This window comes from Lygodium microphyllum, chromosome 18 (assembly GCF_053477565.2).
Source record: "Lygodium microphyllum isolate KBCC chromosome 18, Lygodium_microphyllum_v1.1.10, whole genome shotgun sequence".
NCBI lineage: Eukaryota > Viridiplantae > Streptophyta > Polypodiopsida > Schizaeales > Lygodiaceae > Lygodium > Lygodium microphyllum.
In genome coordinates, this window is record NC_141152.1 from 100,132,803 (window position 1) to 100,157,677 (window position 24,875).

At 43.5% G+C, this 24,875-nt stretch overlaps 1 protein-coding gene across 1 annotated transcript in view; it reads right to left on the bottom strand.

Annotated features, from left to right (window-relative positions):
- The window catches only part of LOC148021196 (protease Do-like 8, chloroplastic), a 117,766-nt gene that overhangs the window by 51,735 nt on the left and 41,156 nt on the right, over positions 1-24,875 (bottom strand). Inside the window, exon 2 of the mRNA XM_087699027.1 lies at positions 14,875-14,990. Within this exon, the coding sequence (XP_087555153.1) occupies positions 14,875-14,990 (116 nt within the window). The remainder of the gene's footprint in view (positions 1-14,874; positions 14,991-24,875) is intronic.

Consider the following 24,875-nt stretch of genomic DNA (forward strand, 5'->3'; position numbering starts at 1 on the left):
GATCAAAGCAGGCTCAAACAAGGTTCTGGTCAAAATTCATATTTTCCAAAGCTCTCCAGTAGATACTTTGGACCCTTCAAAGTGATTGAGAAAATAAATGAAGTTTCTTATCGACTTGAGCTTCCTGCTCATTGGAAAATACACAACGCTTTTCATGTAAGTTTGCTAAAACCTTACATAGGACCAACCAAAGCAACCCATTACTGAAGATCCCCCAGAAGTTGAAGAAACAGAGCAACTCTTGGAACCTGAAAAGATTTTGTTTCTCAAGGATCGAACCACGAGAAGTGGCCTTGTGACACGAAAATTCTTACTAAAATTCAAGAATCTACCCACAACAGATGCACAGTGGGTAGATGAAAAATTCATGAAGGATTACCCAAATATTCTACAGCAATATCAAGAAGCTTTTCAGCTGAGGACAGCTGAATAAAAGCCAGAGGGCTGTCACAACTCTATAGAAACAGAATTTGTATCCTTTTTCATTAATTTGTCTATATAATGATTTATTAAATTTATTTCCTTTGCACTAATTAGATATAAAGAAAAGTGCATTGGAGCTGGCCACTGATGAGTGGTCACAGGTTATGGTGGACCCACGCAGTGGGTTAGAGAAAAGACAGTTCACACTTCCACCTATATGACCCGATTGGGCGCCTGTGACTAAAACTCACGCATATCAGGGTTAGACTCGCACACAGAAAGGATTGATGCCTTGAAGTGTGGGCTAGATCCACCAGAACAAACAGTTACAATCAACAAGATGGCATGATCATGAAATGCTTGTATAATGTGCATGTGTGGGCTGAAAGCTTGAAATGCACATTTCTTTGCATAGGAAAGTCACATGAAGATTCGGATACCATTTTTGCGATGCACACGGAAAAAGCTTTCATATGACACCCATATTGGGGGGGGGGGGGGGGAGGGGTCCCTAAATTTTAGGAGATCCCTAAATTTTAGGAGGTCCCTAAAATTTAGGAGCCTCGAATTAGCCTAAAAATGCTAGTCCTAAAAAATAGGGATGTCATTCTAAAAATAGTAAGTTCTGTACTCTGACTGTGCTTACTAAATTTGGTTGTTTCTATTCTTGACAGTATTCAACCCAAAAAGGAAGGCCATAGAGAAGAGACAAGTGTCAAGACACTTGTCACACAAGTTTCCAAGTGTCCCACCACTTGTCACATCTCATGACATGTGGCTGGACACTTGTCTTGTGCTACTCCACTTTCCCCTTTTGTACTAGCTCTCCCCTCTCCTATAAATAAGAGCTCGTTTTTCTTCATTCATCATTTTTCTTTGCTGTAAACTCATGTATAGCACCCACAGATAGCCAGAAACTGGCCCCATCCATCCCCATCATCATCCCCCACTTCTCCATTATCAAATTCCTCCATATTCCCTCTTCTATCACTGCTGTTTTACAAGACAACAAGCCTGTAAATTCATTACAGCACCTCCTTCTCGAGCTCTTATTTATAGGAGAGGGGAGAGCTAGTACAAAAGGGGAAAGTGGAGTAGCACAAGACAAGTGTCCAGCCACATGTCATGAGATGTGACAAGTGGTGGGACACTTGGAAACTTGTGTGACAAGTGTCTTGACACTTGTCTCTTCTCTATGGCCTTCCTTTTTGGGTTGAATACTGTCAAGAATAGAAACAACCAAATTTAGTAAGCACAGTCAGAGTATAGAACTTACTATTTTTAGAATGACATCCCTATTTTTTAGGACTAGCATTTTTAGGCTAATTCGAGGCTCCTAAATTTTAGGAGGGATCTCCTAAAATTTAGGGACCCCCCCCCCCCAATATGGGTATCATATGAAAGCTTTTTTCGTGTACATCGCAAAAATGGTATCCGAATCTTCATGTGACTTTGCTATGCAAAGAAATGTGCATTTCAAGCTTTCAACCCACACATGCACATAATACAAGCATTTCATGATCATGCCATCTTGTTGATTGTAACTGTTTGTTCTGGTGGATCTAGCCCACACTTCAAGGCATCAATCCTTTCTCTGTGCGAGTCTAACCCTGATATGCGTGAGTTCTAGTCACAGGCGCCCAATCGGGTCATATAGGTGGAAGTGTGAACTATCTTTTCTCTAACCCACTGCGTGGGTCCACCATAACCTGTGACCACTCATCAGTGGCCAGCTCCAATGCACTTTTCTTTATATCTAATTAGTGCAAAGGAAATAAATTTAATAAATCATTATATAGACAAATTAATGAAAAAGGATACAAATTCTGTTTCTATAGAGTTGTGACAGTTTTTCTTCATTCAACATCATTTTTCTTTGCTGTAAACTCATGTACAGCACCCACAGATAGCCAGAAACTGGCCCCATCCATCCCCATCATCATCCCCCACTTCTCCATTATCAAATTCCTCCATATTCCCTCTTCTATCACTGCTGTTTTACAAGACAGCAAGCCTGTAAATTCATTACAGCACCTCCTTCTCGAGCTCTTTCTTCCATTTTAGCTACAAGAAGCAAGCCCTATCCATGTACTGCTGATCAACGATGGAGAAAGGCTGAATTCCCCTTTTTCTTCTCTCATACTGTAAAGAAATCAGTTCTTATCATTGCATAATAGATAATGCATGTGTGTTTGTACATCTTTGCATGATCTTGTGAGAGTGAGAATTACTTCTTCTCACTCTCAGGTTGATTGTAACTGAGCTTTTCCCTAAGGGACTTGGGTTGAGCAGAAATACATTCCTTCGGGGGGGGTTGCCCATCTTCAACCCTCAATCTTGTCTCCATTACTTTTACATTTTCGTGGCTGTAACTTTGTGAGTAATTTTCATTTTCAGCTTTAAGTGTTCATTCTCTTTTATATTAAATCTCGAAAACAAGCGAATATCATAATTGTTAAGCATACTACGTTGTTCGGGGCGTTTACATCGAGTAGTTCATTTCAGTCCCAATGAGTTGTCTGCTAGCAAAGCTCATTGGATAGTTGAGGTTGTGTTCGCCAAGTTGGCACAACACTACCCCCATGGCGAATTTCGAAGCATCAATATGCACGTGGAAGGTAATGGTCCAATCTGGGGCTCGTAGAATCGGTGCAGTAATCAAAGCCTTTTTCAATTCCTCGTACGCCCGTTGACATGCTTCGGTCCATTCGAAGACGATCAACAGCTTGTACAAAGGTCTGGCAATCAATGCATAGTTCAGCACAAACCGTCGATAGTATCCCGTATGGCCTAAGAAGCATTGAACTCCCTTATAGTTGATTGGGAGCGGAAGATTAACAATAATCCTGACATTTGAGAAGTCAGTGGCAATGCCGTTCTTCAACACCACGTGCCCTAGGATGCATCCATGTTTCACCCAAAATTGGCACTTTAAGGGGTTCAAGAAGAGACGGTATAAGTGACACCGCTCAAAGATTGCCCGGAGTTTGTCCAAAAGTTCTCTCCAAGTTGAGTGAGCACACAAGTCATCCACGAAGACCTCCAATTCCTTGCGAAGCATGTCTTTAAATATGGTATACATGAGGCATTGAAAAGTGGCTTGGACATTAGTCAATCCGAAGGGCATGACTATGTAAGCAAAAATGCCCCACTTAGTGGCGAAGACAGCCTTATGCCTATCGGCAATATGCACTTACACCTGATTGTATCCGAAGAAGCCGTCCAAAAAATTGTAGGCCTCTTTGCCTGCCACTCTTTCGAGCATGTGCTCGGTGTACGGCAATGGGTAGTTGTCTCTCTTAGTGGCAGTGTTCACCTTCTTATAATTGATGCACACTCTAATCTTTCCGTTTTTCTTCATCACTATGACTGTTGTCAACACCCAGTCTGTGTGCTCGATTTCGTAAATGAATCCTGCTCTCATCAGCTTGTCAATCTCCTCTTTGACTGCATGAGCGTATTTTGGATTCATCGGGTACGGTCGCTACTTGACCGGCGTTGCGTCTGGCGTCATGGGTATGTTATGAGTCACTACACTCGGATCTACCCCCTTAAGCTCTTCTAAGGACCAAGCAAACACGTCTATATATTCTCGCAAGAGAGCAACAAGACTCGTCTCCTCTTCCTCTGTCAAGTCATCGGCAATTAAGACCGGTCAGGGTATCTCCCCCTCCTGTGCTAGGTTCACCTCCTTGACCTTGGTTGGTCCCTCGATGGGTTCACTCGTTTGCCCTTGGCGTTTGGCACCCAACAGGGTTACCACCCTGTCACCCTTCTTGAATTTCGTAAATCTCTTCGAAAGATCGTGCGGCTTTCTTTGCTCTTCCGTTTGCGTGCCCCTAGGATGCTTTACCTTTTTTGCCTTCAATTGTCTGTACCTCAAGTGGACAGGTAGGTCCCCCTTGGTGCGTCTGGTCTAGGATAGTCTAGGTATTTCTGGGACGCTATCTGAGCTTACTTCCGACTCAGAATCGAACTCACCGTTTTCGCTAGAAGAGGAGGTTTCTCCTGGCAGTCGCAGCTCAAAGGGTGACTTTGTTCTAAGCACTGGTGTCGTACCTGGTTGGGTCAGGACTGCTTGTTCGAAATCTACAGCTCCTATGTGTTCCAACCAAGCACGGTCACAATCCATGCGCATGATCCCTCGTTCTATCTGAAAGACACTCTTTTTCTGTGGCTTGGAGTCCGCTCATATCTGTTCTATTTCTCGTTCCTCAATGTCGTATTCTACCGTATCTATCTCACCCTCACTTTCGTCACCGAAAGAACGACAGTCTTCATACTCGTCATTGGAGTCATCTTCGTCCGACCGCTCATCGTCTCCTAGATTTTGGTATATCTCTTGTTTCTGATCGGGGACTAGGGCACAATTGTACATGAGGCTTAAGTCATGCACCCTGGTCCATTGCCACCTTGGTTCATCTAACAAATCTTGAAGTGGCTTAAAGTTGGTTGCTGGATTACCAGCTAGCTTGCCAGTCAGATACTCCAGAATCTCTTGGAGGTCCCTCTTGTTATTTGGCACTTGAAATGTGACAGGTTTAGGTCGCCCACGAGGGGTTCCTACCATCATGCAGACTGGTACGGAGGGAGTGTCTTTTGACTTACCAACTGTCTTGATGGCTTGCTTGTATGCCTCATGATCCGAGAATGGCAAGTCGATCGTAGCCAGGACATGCATCTAGTCCCGCTCCTCCTCCGGGCATGGGATATACTTGGTCAAGGGCCCATAAGACTTCTTGACTGGAGCGCGTTACCTTTAAGAATCACAGAGATGGCATCCAAGTTGACTAGCGAGGTCTTCCAAGTGTCCATCTCTACCCTCACAGCTTCCGTTTTATTGCCAAGGAAGATTAAGCCATTACCCCAATCTTCGATGACTCTGGCATTGCGCATCCAGGGTCGGCCTAATAGGATATCATAGTCCACTCCCTTCATGACTATAAAGTCAACAAAAAACTGGACGCCTGCAATTTTCACTGGCCAGTTTTTAAGTACCCCGAATGGTTTCGCTCTCATATCATTTGCTAGTGTGACATTGAACCTAGCGGTATCAACAGGCGAGTTTCCCCAAGTCTGAAGCACTGCATGGCTCAGCACACTAACCCCAGCTCCTGTGTCTACGATCCCCTTCCTCGTTGTGTCGCCTAAGGCTAAGACAGGTAAGACCGTATGCATCTCGGTACCTTCCCAGAAAGCATTAACGTGCAAGGACTTGGCATAGAGTGCAGCGTCAGACTCGGTATTTGTGTCTCTGCATCATGGTTGTGCAAGTCCCCAGCAACTTGCTCTCGTGATCCTTCAACCCACTGCTTCAAGTCTTGCCATAGGGTGGAATGCTGCCAAAGCACGTCTCCCAGGCCCAGTGTCACAAGGGTGGTCACTAGCGTGGTAAGGAGGTCGTTGGCTGCTCGTCTTCTGAATTGTCTTGGCCAATGGCCATGACTGATTTGCTGGCCTGTAGCGTCAAGGCTTTGCCTAAGCGATACCGCTGGCAGCGCAGTCACATTTCTCGATTTTGATCGAGAGGGTGAGACTGGCATGCTTATACTGGAGAGATCTTCGATCTCATCCTCTAGGATGGGCTCAGCATCTTTTAGGTACTCTTAGGCCTCTTTCACCCATTCCTTCACTTTCTCGATAGCCTCCAGTTGGCGCTTCGAATGCGAGTATTCTCTTACCTTAGCACTTCCCTTTTCGACCATCCTGGGAGCTGAGATTTCTGCCTCCGCGTCAGTGACCTTCTTTCCAGCAGGCAGGGTCGTGGCACTCTCGGTTTTCAACGTGATCTTAGCTTCGAGTTTCTTCTTTCTCCGTCTACGGCTCTTCTTCCCGATCGAGGCTACATCGAGGTTGCTAGGACCTGGTAACGATATACCGGCCTGCTTCGTCTGTGCTTGGATCATGACACGCAATGGGATAGGTGTGGCCTCCCCATCAAGGTTCTCAACGCCGAACAGCCCTAATGGGATAGATGGCACGTTGGCTGAATTTGAGGATGGTTTTCGCTTGGGACAGTCAATGAAGAGATGAGTGATTCTGCACTCAGGGAACCTTAGGTCTGCTTTGTCTCTATTTGGTTGCTCCCTTTCAGGACAACGTGATGAGACATGCCCTGGATGACCGCAAGTCCAACATGTGACTGGATCCCGTGTCTGCCCTCTTAGGCCTCTACTTCGGCCTCTTCCTAACGCCATCACTGGTAGTGGTCGATAGTCCATGAGGACTGCATTGCCCTCATCGTCGTGCGATACGTATGGGTACATGTAAGTCTCTTCTTCATTTGGCCCCTCCATGTAGTGGACTTGATGAGCGCCACTCGGAGAATGGGTCACCTAGGGACCAAGCAGTCTAGGTATGCCTGTAGGATTTATATCCATTCTAGGAATAGCCGGTTTAACGTCGTTAGATGCAGGAAGGGCCAATGGGGCTCCACTTCCGAAGAATTGTTGGGGTCTACTCGCTAGGTATGGCTGGCCGTATGGTTGTGCGTACGGAAGTCTTCTCGATAATCTGCAATGCCCGATGTCGTGCCCAAATCTACCTCAATTAGCGCAAGGTCGTGACCTAGGGTCTTGACATTCAACCAGCAAGTGGTTTCAGCCACAGTACACACATTGGACGTATGGGCGCGTTGGTCGTCTCAACATATTCTGCAGTTTGGCTATCTCCATTTTTACCTCAGTCAAGTCTTGGTTTGTCTCAAGGGCTTTCCCTTTGTCCTGAGCCGTTGGACCTGATCGTTCACTAGAGGCTGACCTCCGCAAGTTGGTCTCTTCTGAATTTGAGCTACTGGAGCTCCGCTCTTTCAGTTGGTCGTCTACTCGAATGGCCTCTTCAAACACGAGCGAGTCTCGCTGCAAGCTCGAGTTGCCTGCCAAGGCCTTATAAAGCTCCTCACTCCGTATTCCACTGATAAACATGGTGGACACCGCTCTTTCGGTAGGTCATCCGCCCATGGGGATTCTCTTGAAGAGGCTCCTCACGTGGGTGACATAGTCATGGATGTCCTATTTCTCTTTCTGCTTGACATTCATCAATCTTACTAGCAGCTTGTCAGAGTATTTGGGCTCGGAGAATCTCTTGATGAAGAGGTTTTTGAGGTCGTTAAAGTCCGCCGGTATCTAGACTCGTGTACCAAGTCCTACCCTTGTCGCCTAAGCAAAGCCCGAATGCTTGAGAGCATTGAGTCAAGTCGGTGAGGCCGTTGGCCTCGCAGACTTGCTCGAATTGCTCTACAAAGCTGTATGGATCGTCGTGAAGTTGATACTTGTCGAGTTGCTTTGTAACAATTGGGATTTTAGACTAGCCCTTAGAGCCTTGGTTTGCTCCTAATCCTGCTAGTAATTATATCGCTAGTGCTGCAGCACTCTGCTTCGCTGCTGTGTTGTCGAGCAGTCGTTTCATGAGAAGCTCACTCAATGTCAAGTCTCCTTCCAAGGCTCTCTCATGATCAGTCCGATTCCCGCCGTCTATGTCTTGGGATCTTCTCCTATTGGTGGGTTCCTTTAGGTGTTTATCTGAGTGAGTTTCTTAACTTAGTGCATCAAATCCTCAATTTATCTCTGCTCAGTATGCATGCGTTCTTTCCCGTGCGCTTGTACTAAATCAGGCTTTCAGCTGTCCTTAAGTATACTTCAAGTGCAGAAATTCAAGGTGAGTACGGAAAACAAGTATCTAAGCGGCTTACGCACTCTCTCGCTTCGTTTTAGGCCTAATAGGCTTGTTAACCCACTTTTGGCCCTCTTGTCAGGTTTTAGGTTTCTCGTTGCATTGTCTTACCCGTTTTAGGTTTGTTCAGGGTCTTTGGCTCAACTGGTTGTCGCCACGACTCTAGGTCTAGCAATGGCCTACTCGAGCTACTAAGTGACAATGTCCTACAAATTTTTCTATTTCCTGCGCCAGAATCGAGTTCCACACGTCGGGAGGACTCACGAAGGTTTACGCGGCCGATAGCCGGGTCCGGTCTAATTTCCCGAAAATTTGGAAAAATCCTGACTCGGCCCAACTCGTCCAAATTGTAAGGACCGAGTGTGTCACTCGGACGAGCGCAGGGCCGAATGGTAACTAATCCGAGTATATCACTCGGACGGGCCGAGGGCCGAATGGTAACTAGTTCGAATGTCTCACTCGAACGGGCCGAGGGCCGAATGATAACTAGTCCAAGTGGGCTGAGGAGATTCACTCGGACGGGCCGAGAGCCGAATGGAATTGTGGACCAAGGAGATTCACTAGGACGGGCCGAGGGCTGAATGGCCAAGTCAAGTGGTCCGAGTGTCTCACTCGGACGGGCCGAGTGAAAGGCGTCCGAGTGTAGTTGGCCGAGTGGGCCGAATGGGAAAGGGCCAAGTGGATTAAGTGGTCCGAGGCCCGATTCTGGGACTCGGCCCAGAATCACCGTCACTCAGACGGGCTGAGCCGTGCACGACGACGGCCACATCGGGGATGATTTCGTTAAATCTAACGATCCGCACAACCACCAAGCACGCCGCCTTCCAGATCACAACAAATACATAGCAGGGAGGTTCTGATGTACCTGAATCGCGCAAAGAACTCCCCAATGGCAAGGTCGAATCAAATCAATACTGGAAACACACTCTCACTCTCTCTCAATGTCATGGTATGAAATAAGCTCTTCCTTGACCTCTTGGCTCTTAAACCCCTTCCCAGGTAAGGTTTTGATGTCCCCAATCACTCATTGCCAACATTAAACATCCCAAAAATTATTATTTCCCATTTTTGCATGACTTGTGTCCTATTTTTCCATGTTTTACAGCAGCAAACCCTACGCTTTTCCTATCTGGTTTCCTAATCCTAACCTACTCTAAATGCAACAAAGGGCAAAGGCAAAAAACTGAAATGATTTCTCCATCTTTTCCAATCATCAAACCAACAAAATAACCCAAAATATTTACTTGTTTCGAAGATCAAAAAACCCAAACTTCCTACCTACCTCAAGCTTCGGTTCGGGGATGAATCCCTTACTTCAATGCTCAATATGAGGCGCGCGAGTTCTCAAGCTTGAATCCGTTGGTCCCAACAACGGAACCAAAATGTAGGGCGAACTCACGCTCAACCGCCAAGACCCATGGACCGCTTATTGCTTCAAGCGTTCCAAGCGAGCTCTCATGCCTATCTCTCACCTAGCCGACGCGCCGTTGATCCTCTCAGGATGTAGTGAGCTTACCTTAATGGGAATTATGGTTCATGACAAGAACGAAAGATGTGTCAACAAGACCGTGCCCACCGACTCCCCTTCACGGAGGAAGAGAGAGCACAATACGGCATTAGCCTAGAAAATCGGGCTTATAGTCAGCTAAACTTCCGCAACATTCACAACCTTGAGAAAATGGTGGCCAAGGAGCAGGCCGCAAGGAGAATAGTGGAACAGTGCAACCTCCACAAGTACCTAGAGAAGTTTGCACTGGAACCTGACCACATGAAGTGTGTAGAGTTTTTGAGAACGTACAACCCCGACCGAGAATGCGGAATGGTGACGATGGGAAGGGGGAACAATGCCTAATAAGTGCAGGTACCACTAAACCAGGCCTTGGTAGAGAAAGCACTAGGGCTAGAACCTAAGGTGGAGAAAAAAGGTAAGAGGGATGTATATACTCTGCTGAAGATGAAGAGGGAAGAAGTTTTGACAAACAACAGCATCAGCATACAAGATATCCCCGATGCTAAGATCCGCATGCAGGGAAGTTGGTGCAGACCCTTTTCTCCAGCCAATGCTACAATTCCCTCACACAAGCCGGTAGCTCCATGATCCTAGATGCTAGCTCAAGCATCCTCAAGCCTCCTCCATCTCCAAGCTCCATCCACCATAGCTGCACGTAAGACAAGAGAAGAGAAGAGAAGAGAGAAGAAGAGAGAAGAGAGATGGTGAAGAGCTTCACGCTCTTGATCCCTCACTCCCACACACTCACTGACTCCCTTACACTCTCACACTCCCTCCTTCAAGAGCAGACACACAAGCAAGAGGAAGAGAAGAAGAGAAGAAGAGAGGACTCTTGTTAGCCACACACCAAAGAATGAGCTTCCATTCACTTTTTGAACTTTATATATACAAACCCTAAAATCCCATGGGCACCCATCCCTTTTTACATGACCGGCCATTGTGGCAAGGTCCCTTTTTCTAATTTCCTCTGCTTGCTTCATGCCCCAAGCCTATACCCATCTATTCTTTTACAAATGGCACAGGAGAGAGCCTAGCGCTCTTTTACAAGAGTTTTTAGAGTTTTTGAGGCACCTTTCCTTAAAATTGTGCTTTTTGTCTCAATATAGCTTTAGAGGCCGCCTCTACACCTTTGCTCTTTTTCCATTCTTTTTCCGCTTTTTCCTTCATTATTTTGCCATCTCGAATTGAGGTTAATAACTTGAGTGCATATACTGACATTTTGAATCAACTCAAGGATAAAAATTTGGATTTTGATGGTAAGTTGAGGGCGATTTTTTTTATCATGACACTGCTTGATTCTTGGGAGACCTTGGTGGTTTCTCTCAGCAATAACCCCAATCTCTCATATGATGGGGTGAGGGGTTCAATCTTGAATGAAGAAATTAGACGTATATCTAGTGGAGAAGGCAACAACTCAGCTTATAATATAAGAGAAAGGGCTGAAAAGAAAAATGCAAATGCTAGACAGAGAAATAGAAGCAAAAGCAAAGGAAAGGAAAGGAGTGACATTACTTGCTATCATTGTGGTCAGAAGGGCCACAAGAAGCCTGATTGTAGGTATTACAAGAAGGAACAAGAGAGAAAGAAGAATGCAGGAGACAAAAAGAAGAAGAGGATAAAACAGATGCAACTGAGGCAGCCAAAGGCAAGGAAAAGTCGAATGTGACCTCCAATGTAGTCATAGAGAAGCTCTCGGATACAAAGGTTAATGTATTATGTGCAATTGATTATAATGCCCTTGTATATCACATGCAGGATGTGTGGATTACCAAGGCTGATGTAAGTGATGCACTTTTGTCAGTTGATAATGGTGCCACTCAGACTTGGATTGTAGACTCTAGTGCCTCTTTCCATGTAACTCCTTGCTTGGAGTGTTTTGCTATGTTCAATACAAGCAATTATGGAAAAGTGTATCTTGGAAATAACCATGCTTGCAACATTGATGGGATTAGCACTATACACTTGTCTTTAGACAATGGACAAGGGATTCTGTTGAAAGATGTCAAATATGTGCCTGGCATCAAAAAGAGTTTACTATCAGTTAGTTAGCTTGACTTGCATGGTTACATTAAACTATTTGGTGGTGTTTTATGGAAATTTTGTGCATGTTAGAGATGATCTGAGAAGTAAACTTGACCCAAAATCCACCAAAGGCATTTTCATGGGCTATGGTAATGAGGGTGAATTTGACTACAGAGTGTGGCTACCTCAATCAAAGAAAATTATTCGCAGTAGTAATGTTATGTTTAATGAGGCAAAATTGCTAAAAGGTACTTTAGCCTCCAATGAAGACATGAAAAATGTCAAATTTCAAAATTTGCAGCCACCTATTACTTCAAATGATGAGCCTCATGATGCTGTACCACAGGCTGAAACTCATGATCGGTCAGTTATTTTTGAGCCAGATGATGATGGACAGCAAATAGAAGCACAAGGAGGTCATGGACAACAAGATAGACTTGCTGATAATGAAAATGAAGGTGCTGTACAACATGAACAGCATGCTGAAAATGGCTTATAGCAGCCAATAAACGCTGAAAATGACATACCTCCAGATGTAGACCCAATTCGTGAAAATGTAGATCATTGGATATGCAGGTTTATACGCTTAAGAAGACAACCACATAGGTATGAAGTCCTTGCACTATGTGATGCTTACAGATGAGGATGAGCCTCTTACATATAAAGAGGCCAAGTCATGCAAATTCAACGGTAAGTGGGGGCAAGCTATGCAGGAAGAGTTTAAATCTTTGTATGCCAATGATACTTGGAATCTTGTGTCGTTGCCAAAAGAAAGGAATACTCTTCCAAACAAATGGGTTTACAAAGTAAAGACAATTGATGGGAAACCCAAGTATAAGGGAAGACTAGTTGCCAAAGGGTATGCACAGAAGGAAGGGATTGACTTTCAAGAGGTCTTCTCACAAGTTGTGAAGATGACCATCTACGTGTGCTTTTTGCTCTCACTGTTGTATTGGACTTAGAGTTGTACCAAATGGATGTAAAAACAGCTTTTCTACATGGTGACATTGATGAGGAAATCTACATGAAACCGCTTGAGGGTTTTGTAGTGACTATCTACGTGTGCTTTTTGCTCTCACTGTTGTATTGGACTTAGAGTTGTACCAAATGGATGTAAAAACAGCTTTTCTACATGGTGACATTGATGAGGAAATCTACATGAAACCGCCCGAGGGTTTTGTAGTTCCTGGAAAAGAGGAGATGGTGTGTAAACTAAAACATAGCTTGTATGGGCGCTGAAGCAAGCACCACGGCAGTGGTACAAAAAGTTAGACACCTTTATGCTCTCTCGTGGGTTTACACGCAGCCATGCAGATCATTGCTTGTATATCAAAAAGGATACAGATGGCAGCCCCATCATGCTTGTTTTGTATGTGGATGATATGTTTCTAGCTGGGCAAAGAAAGACTAGCTTGGATGCTTTCAAAGATCAGCTGAAATCAACATTCTCCATGAAAGATTTGGGGAATGCATAGCATATATTGGGCATGAGGATTTGCAGGGATAGAACACAGAATTTGTTGTTTTTATCTCAAGAAAAGTACATTGAAAAGGTACTAGGCAGATTTAACATGGCTGAAGCTAAGCCTTTTGGGGTACCCTTACCTCCTTATCTTAAACTTAGTAAAGCCAACAATCCAAAAGATGACATGGAAGCCAATGCTATGAAGAGAGTCCCTTATGCATCAGCTTGTGGCTCTATTATGTATCCTATGGTTGGTACTTGTCCAGACATTACTCATGCAGTGGGAATTATTAGCAAATTTATGTCAAATCTTGGCAAACCACATTGGGAAGCTATTAAGTGTATTCTTCAATATCTAAAGGGTACACAAAGAAAGTGTATTTGCTATGGGCAGGGTGCACTTAGTTTGCAGGGTTATTGTGATGCAGACATGGCAGGTGACTTAGACACTCGTAGATCCACTAGCAGATATGTCTTTACAGTTGCTTGTGGGGCCGTTTCTTGGTGTTCCACGTTGCAGAACAACGTAGCATTGAGTACTACTGAAGCTACATACATATCAGCTACTGAAGCTTCTAAGGAAGCTATATGGTTGAGCAGACTTACAGAGGATCTCGGCATGTCTATTGGTACAGCAGTGTTGGGATGTGATAGCCAGAGTGTTGTGTATCTGGCTAAGAATGCCATGTATCATTCACGCATAAACCATATAGATGTGCGATATCACTTCATCAGATAGATTCTGGAAGATGGGCTAATCACATTGACCAAGATCAAAACACACGACAACCCTGCAGATGTTCTCACTAAAAGTCTAAGCAAGGCTCAGCATGAGCATTAAATACGACTAGTGGGAGTTGGTTAGAGGTTCACTTTGGACCTTTAAGTGGGAGGTTGTTGGGATAAGTTGTGGGGATAAAGGCCCTTCGTGTATAATACACGTATATTACTTAACTGTACATGTGAACGCACCCTTACGTGCCCAAAGTATAAATACATTTTATTCTTTGTGTACCAACACATTGTTGGTACACCCAAAATCGAATCGTACTTTCATTCTCTCTCTCTCTCGGTCACTCTCACTCCTCGAACTGCTGCTCACTCCTGCAGCTGAGCTCCAACATAAGCGAAAAGATGTGAATTTCCTAAGCACAAGGATTGACCCTCTTATTTCAGCTTCGTGAGCTTATCACTATGGAGCTCAGACTACATGTTAAAAACTATGATTTTTTAGGGCATCTCCAATTGTGAGTCGACCAAAGAGACTGCATGGACAACAAAATACCGAAGCCTTTCATCAGGCATGGTAACCTTCTCAGTGGCCTCTTAGTGGTCAGGCAATGTTTGCCTAGGTAAAGATATTTCTTTGTCTGTAGTCTGTACTTCAGCTCAGGCACATTTCCTTGCTCCTTGTTTAGCTCTCCTTTGCAGAGTGTATGAGTGTGCCTCACTTTTCTCTTTGATTCTTTTGTCTTCCCATCGCCACTCAATCTCCCCTATGCGCTGGCTCCAAGCTTTCAAATAATCCACAAAAGAACACAGATGGCCTTAATGAGAACCATCACAACAAAATAACAATCATTAATGCTTGGATTAGAAGACAAGATTGCAAGGCAAACTTTGGAAGTCGTGGATAACACCAAAATATCGCATCATGTGTTAATCATCTGATAAATAAGATCTACTTGTCACAAAAAAATTCAAAGTTAATATAGACCATAACCCTTGCAGAATATCCAGCATCTCCTAATGCCCTCCAATAAACATCAGATCTGAACCCAACCTGACGTGTACCTGAGAGTTGAAAGTCCACAAAAAATAGCAGCAGCTATAACAACACTTCGTCGACCACCTGATGGAAACAATGGAGCATCCGAATTCCCTCTATCCAGTATGTACCTGTAGAGCAGAGCACTCATTCAGGGAGTAATCCAAATGCAAGTGCAGCATTTCAGTATAAATTACTTTGTTCGCAAAGGAGGTGACATTGGCACAATAACCAAGATTCAAACCCAAGGATGCATCCTCAATCATATTTTAACCTTGCAAAATATACCCAAGATTTAACACCAACTTCAAATAAGAAAATGCAATATATTGGCTTTAAGTAAGCATCAATCATACATGAGCAAAGGAGAATAACATGGATAATTGATTTCTTCCTGAATTCTAAATGCTCATGAATCTCATGTCAACTTATCATGGAGTCGTAAGAGCTTGTACTCATGGCATGATCCTATGCACCACCGTATCCCCATCATTTAAGGTAACACCTTGACACTCTCATGCCATAACATCTATAACTTAATTTCTTCCCAATTTTACTGACTCTCACATCAACCTATGGTGGAAGTCCTCAAAGCATGTACTTATGATTATGACATGGCAAACATTCATGCTCAAGTATTCTTCAGTAGCTCTTATATTTCTCCTTTATTTCTAACTTGACTGTGATCACCAAACAACCTACATGTGAACCTCAAACTAGTTTGCAGCCTAATGAATCGTCATCAGTTCTATTGAAGTTTGCCAAGACCTCAACCAAAGTGTCACAACGAAGGAGACTATCATGTGTACCCATTAGCCTTAGGCTTGGATATCTTTGGACACAAAATTGACAAAGGACACACAAGTCTAGGTAGACTAGAGCAGTTATGCAGTCCCATTTGTGGTGCACTTGGGCTAGGGTAGATGACATAGTTAGGCAACTGGACTTGCGGTGCAACTGGGCTAGGCTAGATGTCACCTTGAGCCATGGAGACATTCAATCAATCCTTTATACCCACATGGGGTTTTAGCTAATCTCTGAGTCAGGACTTGTTACATCTAATTTTAGTTTTTTGGTCATCTAGAAACTTACTTTGAAGAGCACCTTTAAATTATATGAAAGTTGAGATAAAACTATAAGAGAATAAAATTATAGAAAGTAATACAAAACTTACACATGTGAAGATATTAACACATGATCTCTTCTATTGTGTGACTGTTTTTGGCTGAATGGGACTCCATATTGTATGTCATTCCTAACTATCCGCTTGTAAGGTCAAGTGTGTGGCTACCTGCTCCGCATAGGCAGCCCAAGTTTTCCTGGCTCCAGTTACATTTCAGTTTTCCCCTGGGCTGGCTACGTTTTCAGCCTGATCCACCTCGCCTGCCTGTTGGTCAAGTGTGCAGCAGTAGTACCCAGTTAATGCACTGCATCTCCGCTAAAGTTTTAGCCTAATCTCATTTTCACCGAGCATTTGTGGCTCTCCACTCTCTCTAGGGTCAGCAAACTGCTGCATTTTGTCACCCATAAAGTAGCCAAAGTTGCTGCCATCATCATGTGTACATGTTGCCCGCGTTCAGCCTGCTCCTCCACTTAATTCACAGTCTTGCCCAAGTTCAATTTGTGGTCTTGTTTCATAATAACATCTGTAAGAGGCCAAAATGACCTATGAGACCAAAACGGTTAGTACAACTAATCCATCATTTGTCTCATCATGGATCAACAAAAGCAAAATCAAAACTAGCCTAAAAGCCAATGTGATAATTGTTATAAAAGTATAAAACAGTGTCTGGCTCTCCTATCATCTACAAGAACGAAAGAGCTGTTAATCTTGGGACATGGAAGCCTAGTGGCTGCTCAACATAAATCTTGTCCTAAATATCATCATTCAAGAAGGCTCACCTTTCACCTAGTAAATTAGCCATCTACGATAGGCAGCCAATGCCAAGACCATCTAATGGTTGACATACGACGAGCTGATGAGGCAAAGGCCTCTACATAGTCCAAGCCAGGCTTTTGGAAAAACCCTTGATGACAAGCCTAGCTTTGAGCTTGTCCAAGGTCCCATCAGCCAGAGTACTTGATCTTGTAGACCCATCTAACCCCAGTCACCTTCCTCCGTAGAGGGGAACCAAATATTAACTCAATGAATCAAGTTCATCTTGCATGGCACAACACCCAAGTATGTTGTGTCAAAGCCTCCTGAATTGAAGCAAACTCTATCCTCCATAATCCTATGCATAAGAGCATAGTTCACACTAAGTGAAGCAATATGTTGTCACTATCCTTGCAAACATGGTCAATCCTCTATGATCTCCTAAGGCCATTTTGAATGGTCTTAGGAAAGGAATTAACTCCAAACTCTTTCTTAAAAGTCCGGACTCTAGACCCATCAAGGGACCTGAAAATCTAACTATTGGGAAGTTTGTGGCTTCTCCGGCACCTAAATCTTGTACTCTAGCCAACTCTCCTTATCATTGTGAAGATAAGCTAGGGTTTGCACTAAGAAAACATAGAATATACGAACACAACTAAAACACAATAATTTAGACAATTACATAGAGACCCTAAATGCAAAACACAAAATACAAAAAAGTAAAATGCAAAAAACATAGACACAAACACAAAAAGAAGAGAATTTTGATGCTATAAATGAAGGAAAGGGTGTACAAAATGCTCAAAGTCAAAGCAATGGGTGTAGCCTGAATGTAAAGTCCATCGGAAACAAATCCCAAGTGCTATAACCACCCGTCAGATCTGAAAGAAAGCTGAATGTGGAAGGAGGGCAATAGGCTAGTCACCAAGACACAGCATTCTAGATGCTGAATCTGGTAAACGCAATCGTGTACCACCCACCGGAGGCTGGAAACCTGATCACCAAGGCTCTAAACAGCACATGACAATAAGCCGAAGGTGTGATAGTGCAAGGTCGCTTGCACAGCAAATAAATGCAGGCTGTAAACTCGGAAAAACTGGACAGCTGGGCTGATGTGGCAGATCCACAGCTAAGATAGGCTATTCAAGGGTTTCCTAGTTGCTAGTAGCAACAAAAAACAGGTCGCTAGGTGAGGGTTGCAGTTGGTGAAGGCTAGACAATTGGTGAAGGTAGGCTACAAGTCAAAAACTGGGCGCCAACAAAAGGAGAGTGTGTGGACTGATGGGACCTACAAAACCAAGATGGACTGAATGGTGGGAAGCATATCTATTTGTATACATGAGTGAACCACAAGCTAAAGCATAAGGAACACCCTTCGTAGAACTAGCTGCCTTATCATCTTTTGGGCAATCTGCTTTGCTAAGCTTAAGATATAGTGGTAAAGGAACACCAAGTGGCTTAGCATCAGCCATAGAAAAACGATCAAGTACTTTGCTGATGTACTTTTCTTGTGAGAGAAACAAGAGTTGCCGCTCTCTATTTCTCATCACATGCATGCCCAAAATGCGTTCAACTGGACCCAAGTTCTTCATGAAAAGGGCTGAATTTAGCTATTTTTAAATGAATTAACCTGGCTATTATGCTTACCAGCAATAAGCATATTATCCACATAAAGCACAAGTATAATAAGGCTTTCATCATCAACCTTCTTGATATATAAGCAGTGATCTGCATTACTTTTTTTAAACCCATGTGACAGCATGAAGACATCAAACTTTTTATACCATTGTCTAGGAGCCTATTTCAAACCATACAAGCTTACACACCAAATGCTCCTTTTCTTGTATAACAAAGCCTTCTAGTTGCTTCATGTACACATCTTCTTCCAAATCACCATGTAGAAATGCAATTCTAACATCCATTTGATTAAGTCCAAGATCCATAGATGCTACAATGGCAAACAATATCCAAAGAGTGGTCATTTTTACAACACGTGAGAAGACTTTCTAAAAGTTAATCCCCTCTTTCTATGTATAGCCCTTAGCCACAAGCCAAGCTTTGTATTTTGGTTTGCCATCCACACACTTGATTTTATAGACCCATTTGTTAGGAATAGCTTTAATGTTTTGAATAATGGAACCAAATCCCAAGTATCATTCTAATACAATGACTTCATTTCTTCCTACATAGCTAGCTCCCACTTTTTCCTTAACTCACATGATAATGCCTCTTTATACGTAAAAGGCTCACCTTCATCTGTGAGCAAAATGCAGTCCAAAGAGGGATCGAACCTTTGTATAGGTCTTCTGACGCGTGTAGACCTTCTTACCCAATGATCTTTGTTATCAAGCAATGGATCTACATCCAAAGGAATGTCAATGACCTCATTATTTGGCTGTCGAACTGCATGTTCAGGTTGCTATAATACATTTTCAGGCTGCTGTAATTCATTTTCAGCATGCTGATTTTGTTGCCCAAGCTGGTTTTCAGCATCCTTTTGCTGCCCATTTTCATCTGGCTTAATGATTTTACGCTGGTTATCATAACCAGCATCAAATGGAGCTAAATTTTCACTGGCTAATGGCTGTTCAAGCGATTGATCATGCAGAAATTTCACTTTCTTTTTGTCTAAATCATTAGATGTGACATTTTTCAATAGCTTTGACTCATTAAATATCACACCCCGACTGCGTAGCACCCTTTCCATGCTTGGAACCTAAACTCTATAGCCCATTTCACCTTCATCTCCATAATCCATGAAGATGCCTCTATGGGATTTCATGTCAAGTTTAGTTCTGCTATCAACAGGTACATATACATAGCATTCGCAACCAATGACCCTTAAGTGGTGATATGAAGAAGCAGGTTTGTCAGACCAAACCTCTTCAGGGATGCCACTTTCAAGTACACGATGTGGAGATCGGTTGCAAATATGCACTATGGTTTTGAGTACCTCTCCCCAAAACAAATGTGAGAGATTAGCTGTGGACAACATGCGCTGAATCTTCTCACATAACGTGCGATTCATTCACTTAGCCACACCATTGAATGATGGATTATAAGGAGCTGTAAGTTCTCATTTAATCCCATTAACATCACAAGACTTACTTAATTCTTTAGATACATACTCTCCCCCGTTGTCTGTTCTTATGCATTTTAATTTTAAACCCTTTTGAGTACTAACAAATGCATAAAACTTTTTAAAAGCATCCAATGTCTCGCTTTTCAGCTTGAGCAAGTGAACCCATAGCTTTCTAGAATGGTCATCAATAAATGCCACAAAATTAGGAAACCACTCTGAGTTTTTATTGACATGCTGCATACATCAAAATGGACTAAATCCAAGATACATACCTTTCTAGAGGCTCCATGAGAATATGAACTCTTTACATGTTTTCCCAAAACACAATCATCACAAAAGTCGCGCTTTAAGTTTCTCACATCAACTCTTCCAAGTGAAGAAAGTGCTTGCAAACCCTTTTGGCTCATGTGTCCAATCAGTTAGGAGACCTGCTCAGACAACACCCCACACTATGGCAGGAGTTGAAACACTAGGTAAAAGAACCGATGGAGCATGCTACTATTGCTGACTTTTGAAGGATCATGATGCAGTCATGTAGATACTAGCTTGATCCTGCACTTAGTGCCGAAGTCACTACACATTAATGCCTTTTGGGAAGGCACTGAGCCGCACACAATTTTTCCTATCCTAGCCCTAGGAGACATAACACGGAAGGGAATCATAGATACTAGGGGATGAGTGAGTGTGTTGGCCATAACTCCATGTGTGACTGCACTTCAGCAACTATTGTTGGGAATAAAGGGCCATCGTGCCTTTTATATGTGCACGGGTGTGAACACACCCTTAGCACATTGTACTTTCATACATATATCTATCTAAAACCTAAAGTGGTACTCTCGTCATTGTACCGAAAAACGTATTCACTCTATACTCTGCACACTCGCACTCTCTCTGTCTCTCTCTCAAAGCGTAAGGTCTATCTACCTCTATCTCCGTGCCTAATCGATTCCTTCATACTGGTATCAGAGCGTAAGGTGCTGCATGTGTTGCAGACGATCGTCAGTCAGGCTGAGGCAGTTGTGAGCTGCAGAAAGCGGACAGGCTGTGGAGAGTGTGCGAGGGCCAGGCTCCAACTATGCGCAAAGGCCACTAGTCATCGGGCGAATGTGGCGGAACGGTAGACGCACTGCCTTGAGGTGGCAATGAGGCTACTCGTCATCGGGCGAATGTGACGTAACGGGTAGTGGGCAGCAATCGTCGCGTGACGAGGCTGCGTTTGACCTGCGACAGGCTTGACAGGGCCCGCGACGCATGACGAGACTAGCGAGCAAGGACAACTGGGCGCGCAACAGTGACAGGACCAGCGGGCGAGCGCACGACGGTGACGGGACCAACGGGCGAGCGTGTGACGGGGAGGCCTAATGGGTCAACAGACCCGTCATTCAAAAAAAAAAAATCAAAAAAATCTTTTTCTCAAACTGCTTCCTCTAACCGAGATTCGCGCGTGCAAGCACAAAACATCAAATTTGTGCAATTTTGGCTCAGAAAGTTGGGGCTTTGCCAGATTGAGCACTGTTCGTGAAAAATTGAGGCATCTGTGTCGGAATTGCAGACATTGTGCGCATTTGAATTGGGGATTTCACCAAAATTGTTGAAATTTTGCTTATCTGAGTGAAATTTCTCAACATTTAGCCCAGAAATTTGGGGCTTTTCCCAGATTTGGGAAATTTGATGTAGGACAAGCAAATTTGTCTCAATAAATTGCAGGAATTTGTGACATTTTGTCCCCGACATTTGGGGCTTTTCATGTACATGCACAAATTGGACTGAAATTAACCCAATTTCTCGACATTGAGGCACATTGGACCCCGTGCAATTTGGGGCTTTTGCAATTTGGGCAAAATTTGTGCAACATTTGGTCATTTTATGTACATGCAAGTTGAATTCCGCGCAATTTGGACGTCAACACTTGGTGAAATTTCGGGGCTTTGCTGAAATTGCTTTATTTTGGCAAAATTGGACAGTCCTATGCACGACAGAGGAAATGTAGATGTGTGTTTGACGCTTTTGAGCACAAAATTTTGGGGCTTTTGACCGTTCATGTCAAATTTTATGCCCGTGGGTACACGTACAACAGAAATTGCAGCTGAAATTTTGGGATTTCTCATGTAATGTGATGCACATGCCCAAACAGCTGTAATCTGTTGGATAATGCTGTAGCACTTGGTTTGGTACTTCTGAAAACTGAATTACAGATCTGAAATCTGTACTTCTGCGTGGTCATTTATTGTTGATTGGTACTTGTTTGTACCTTGATCACTTGGGTGACAATTTGGGCCTGCATTTACTGGTTTTTTTGGTCACTTTTGAGCTGAAAACCATGGCTGGCAGCAATGACAGCAGTAATTTGATGCATATAAAGAAGCTTGAAGGCGCACATAATTTTGCAGTGTGGCAAAAACAGTGCTACAATATCCTGTTACAAAAGAAGCACGCAAAGCTGATCAAAACTAAAGGGGCAAAGCCAGTGGACATGGATCAGGACGATTGGGATGAGTTGAATGAGCTTGCATGCTCAACCATAGAGCTATCGATTTCTGATGCCTTGCTCTTCAACATTGAAGGTTTGGATTCTGCATATGCTATATGGACTAGATTGGAAGAACTATATGCATAGAAGAGCGTTGCAAAGTAAAGTGTATTGGCTGAAAAAGCTTATGTGATCCTTTTGTATGCTGATGTAGAGAGTGCTCTACTTATGAAAGAGATGAATCGGCAAGACAATGCATCCAGTAAGTCTTCCAGTGCTTTGCATACTAGGGGCAGATCACAGTAAAAGGGCAAATATGATGGCAAGGGACGCAGTAAATCACGTGGCAAAGATGTTGAATGCCATCATTGTGGCAAGAAGGGTCACTTTAAACATGACTGCTACAAATGGAAGAAAGAGAAAGGAAAAGGCAAGAAGACAGATGATTACAAGGAAGAGAAGAAGGAGAGTCAGCCTAAGAAGAGCAGTGTAAAAATTGAAGAGGTGAATGTAGTCACTCATGACAGTGACAGTGGGAGTGATGTACTCTTTGCCTCTTCACATTTTGGTGCACAAACAGATGATGACATGCATACCTGGATTCTTGATTCAAGTGCTTCCTTTCATGTCACCCCTCATCGTGAGTGGTTTTCCGCATATACAGGGGGTTGACATGGTGTTGTCCATCTTGGGGACAACTATACATGTGAGATTGCAGGTATTGGCAGTGTGCAGTTACAGTTTCAGCATGGCTCTGTCTTTACACTTCAGCATGTACGGCATATACCTCAACTCAAGAAGAACTTGATCAGCACAGGGCAGCTAGATGATGATGGCTTTCATACCACCTTTGGTGATGGAAAATGGAAGATCTGTAAGGGAGCTAGGGTTATTGCCAGAGGTTGCAAGAGTGATACATTGTATCCACTTCATGTATCTAGTGTGTGTGACCATGTTGTTGCCGTGACCGAGCAGCCAAGTGTTTCTTTGTGGCATGGCCGGTTGGGACACATGAGTCAAACAAGAATGAAAGTGCTTCCTCGTTTGGGTTACTTGCCTTATCTTCGTTATGCTGATTTTGAGCACTATGATCATTGTATTTATGGCAAACATGCACAGACTTCTCACAAAAAGTCTCTTTCTTTGAAATCTTCTCCTCTAGAGTTAGTACATTCGGATGTATGTCAAACGCCAGGATTATCTTTAGGAGGAAAGAAATATTTTGTCACCTTTGTCGATGATGCTACACGGAAAGTATGGGTTTACCCTATTCGTAGCAAGGATGAAATGCTTGACAAGTTTAAAAAATTATTGGCGTTGGCTGAAATCAGACAAATAAGACACTTAAGTGTCTTCGCTCTGACAATGGTGGGGAATTTGTGTCCAAAGCCTTTCAGGCATTTTGTGACAGCAAAGGGATAAAGAGGGAGCTCACTGCCCCTCATAATCCACCTCAAAATGGAGTTGCAGAGCGTATGAATCGGACCATACAGGATAAGGTCCGTACGATGCTATCTCATGCTACATTACCCCATGGTTTTTGGACAAAGGCTGTTATGACAGCCGTTCACTTGATTAATCGTTCACCAAGCAGGTCTTTGGGGGGGGGGGGTTTTCCCAAGAAGTGTGGTCGGGCAAGCCATCTTCATATGCTCATTTGAAAGTGTTTGGCTACGAGGCTTTTGTGCACATTCATAAAGAAAAACGCAGCAAACTTGAGCCAAAGTCCTGTAAATGCATTTTCCTAGGATATGATGACGAGGGTGAAATGGGGTATAAATTGTGGGATCCCGAGAAAAGAAAAATAGTACGCAGCAATGACGTTATCTTCCGGGAAGATCGCATGCACAAACAACCCGAAAAGACTGAGGAGGTCCATAGGGTTGTATTCCGGGAAGAAACACCTTTTCGACAGCAAAATGTGCCCGCTGTACAGCAGCAAATACCTGCTGTAAATGAACCTGTAAATGCTGAAAATGATACTGGAAATGATCAGCCAGCTATTGCCCATGAAAATGAGCCATTACATGTGCAAGAACAGCCAGGACAACAAGCTGTTAATGCTGATTTGCAGGCTGAAAATGCCAGGACAGCATGCTGAAAATGAAAATTTGCAAGAACAACCAGCAAACAATGACCATTGGGTTAGGAGATTGTCTAGGGCTACTAGACAACCTGACAGATTTGTTCCTGGTGCAATTAATGTGGCTGAGTATGTCATGTTGATAGACTGTGGTGAACTGTCTTGCTTTAAGGAAGCAATGGACAGACAAGACAGCAAGAAATGGTATAAAGCCATGCTGTCAGAAATGGAATCTCTTGACAAAAATGGCACTTGGGACTTGATGCAGTTGCCTAAAGGGCAGAAAACCCTTCCATGCAAATGGGTTTACAAAATGAAGGTCACTTCTGGTTCCTCACCAAAGTACAAAGCAAGATTGGTTGCAAAGGGGTACAAACAGGAGCATGGGATTGACTTTGATGAGATTTTCTCTCCTGTAGTCAAGATAACTACATTGAGAACCATTTTGGGCTTGATTGCAATTGAGGATATGGAGCTCATACAGATGGATGTAAAAACTGTGTTT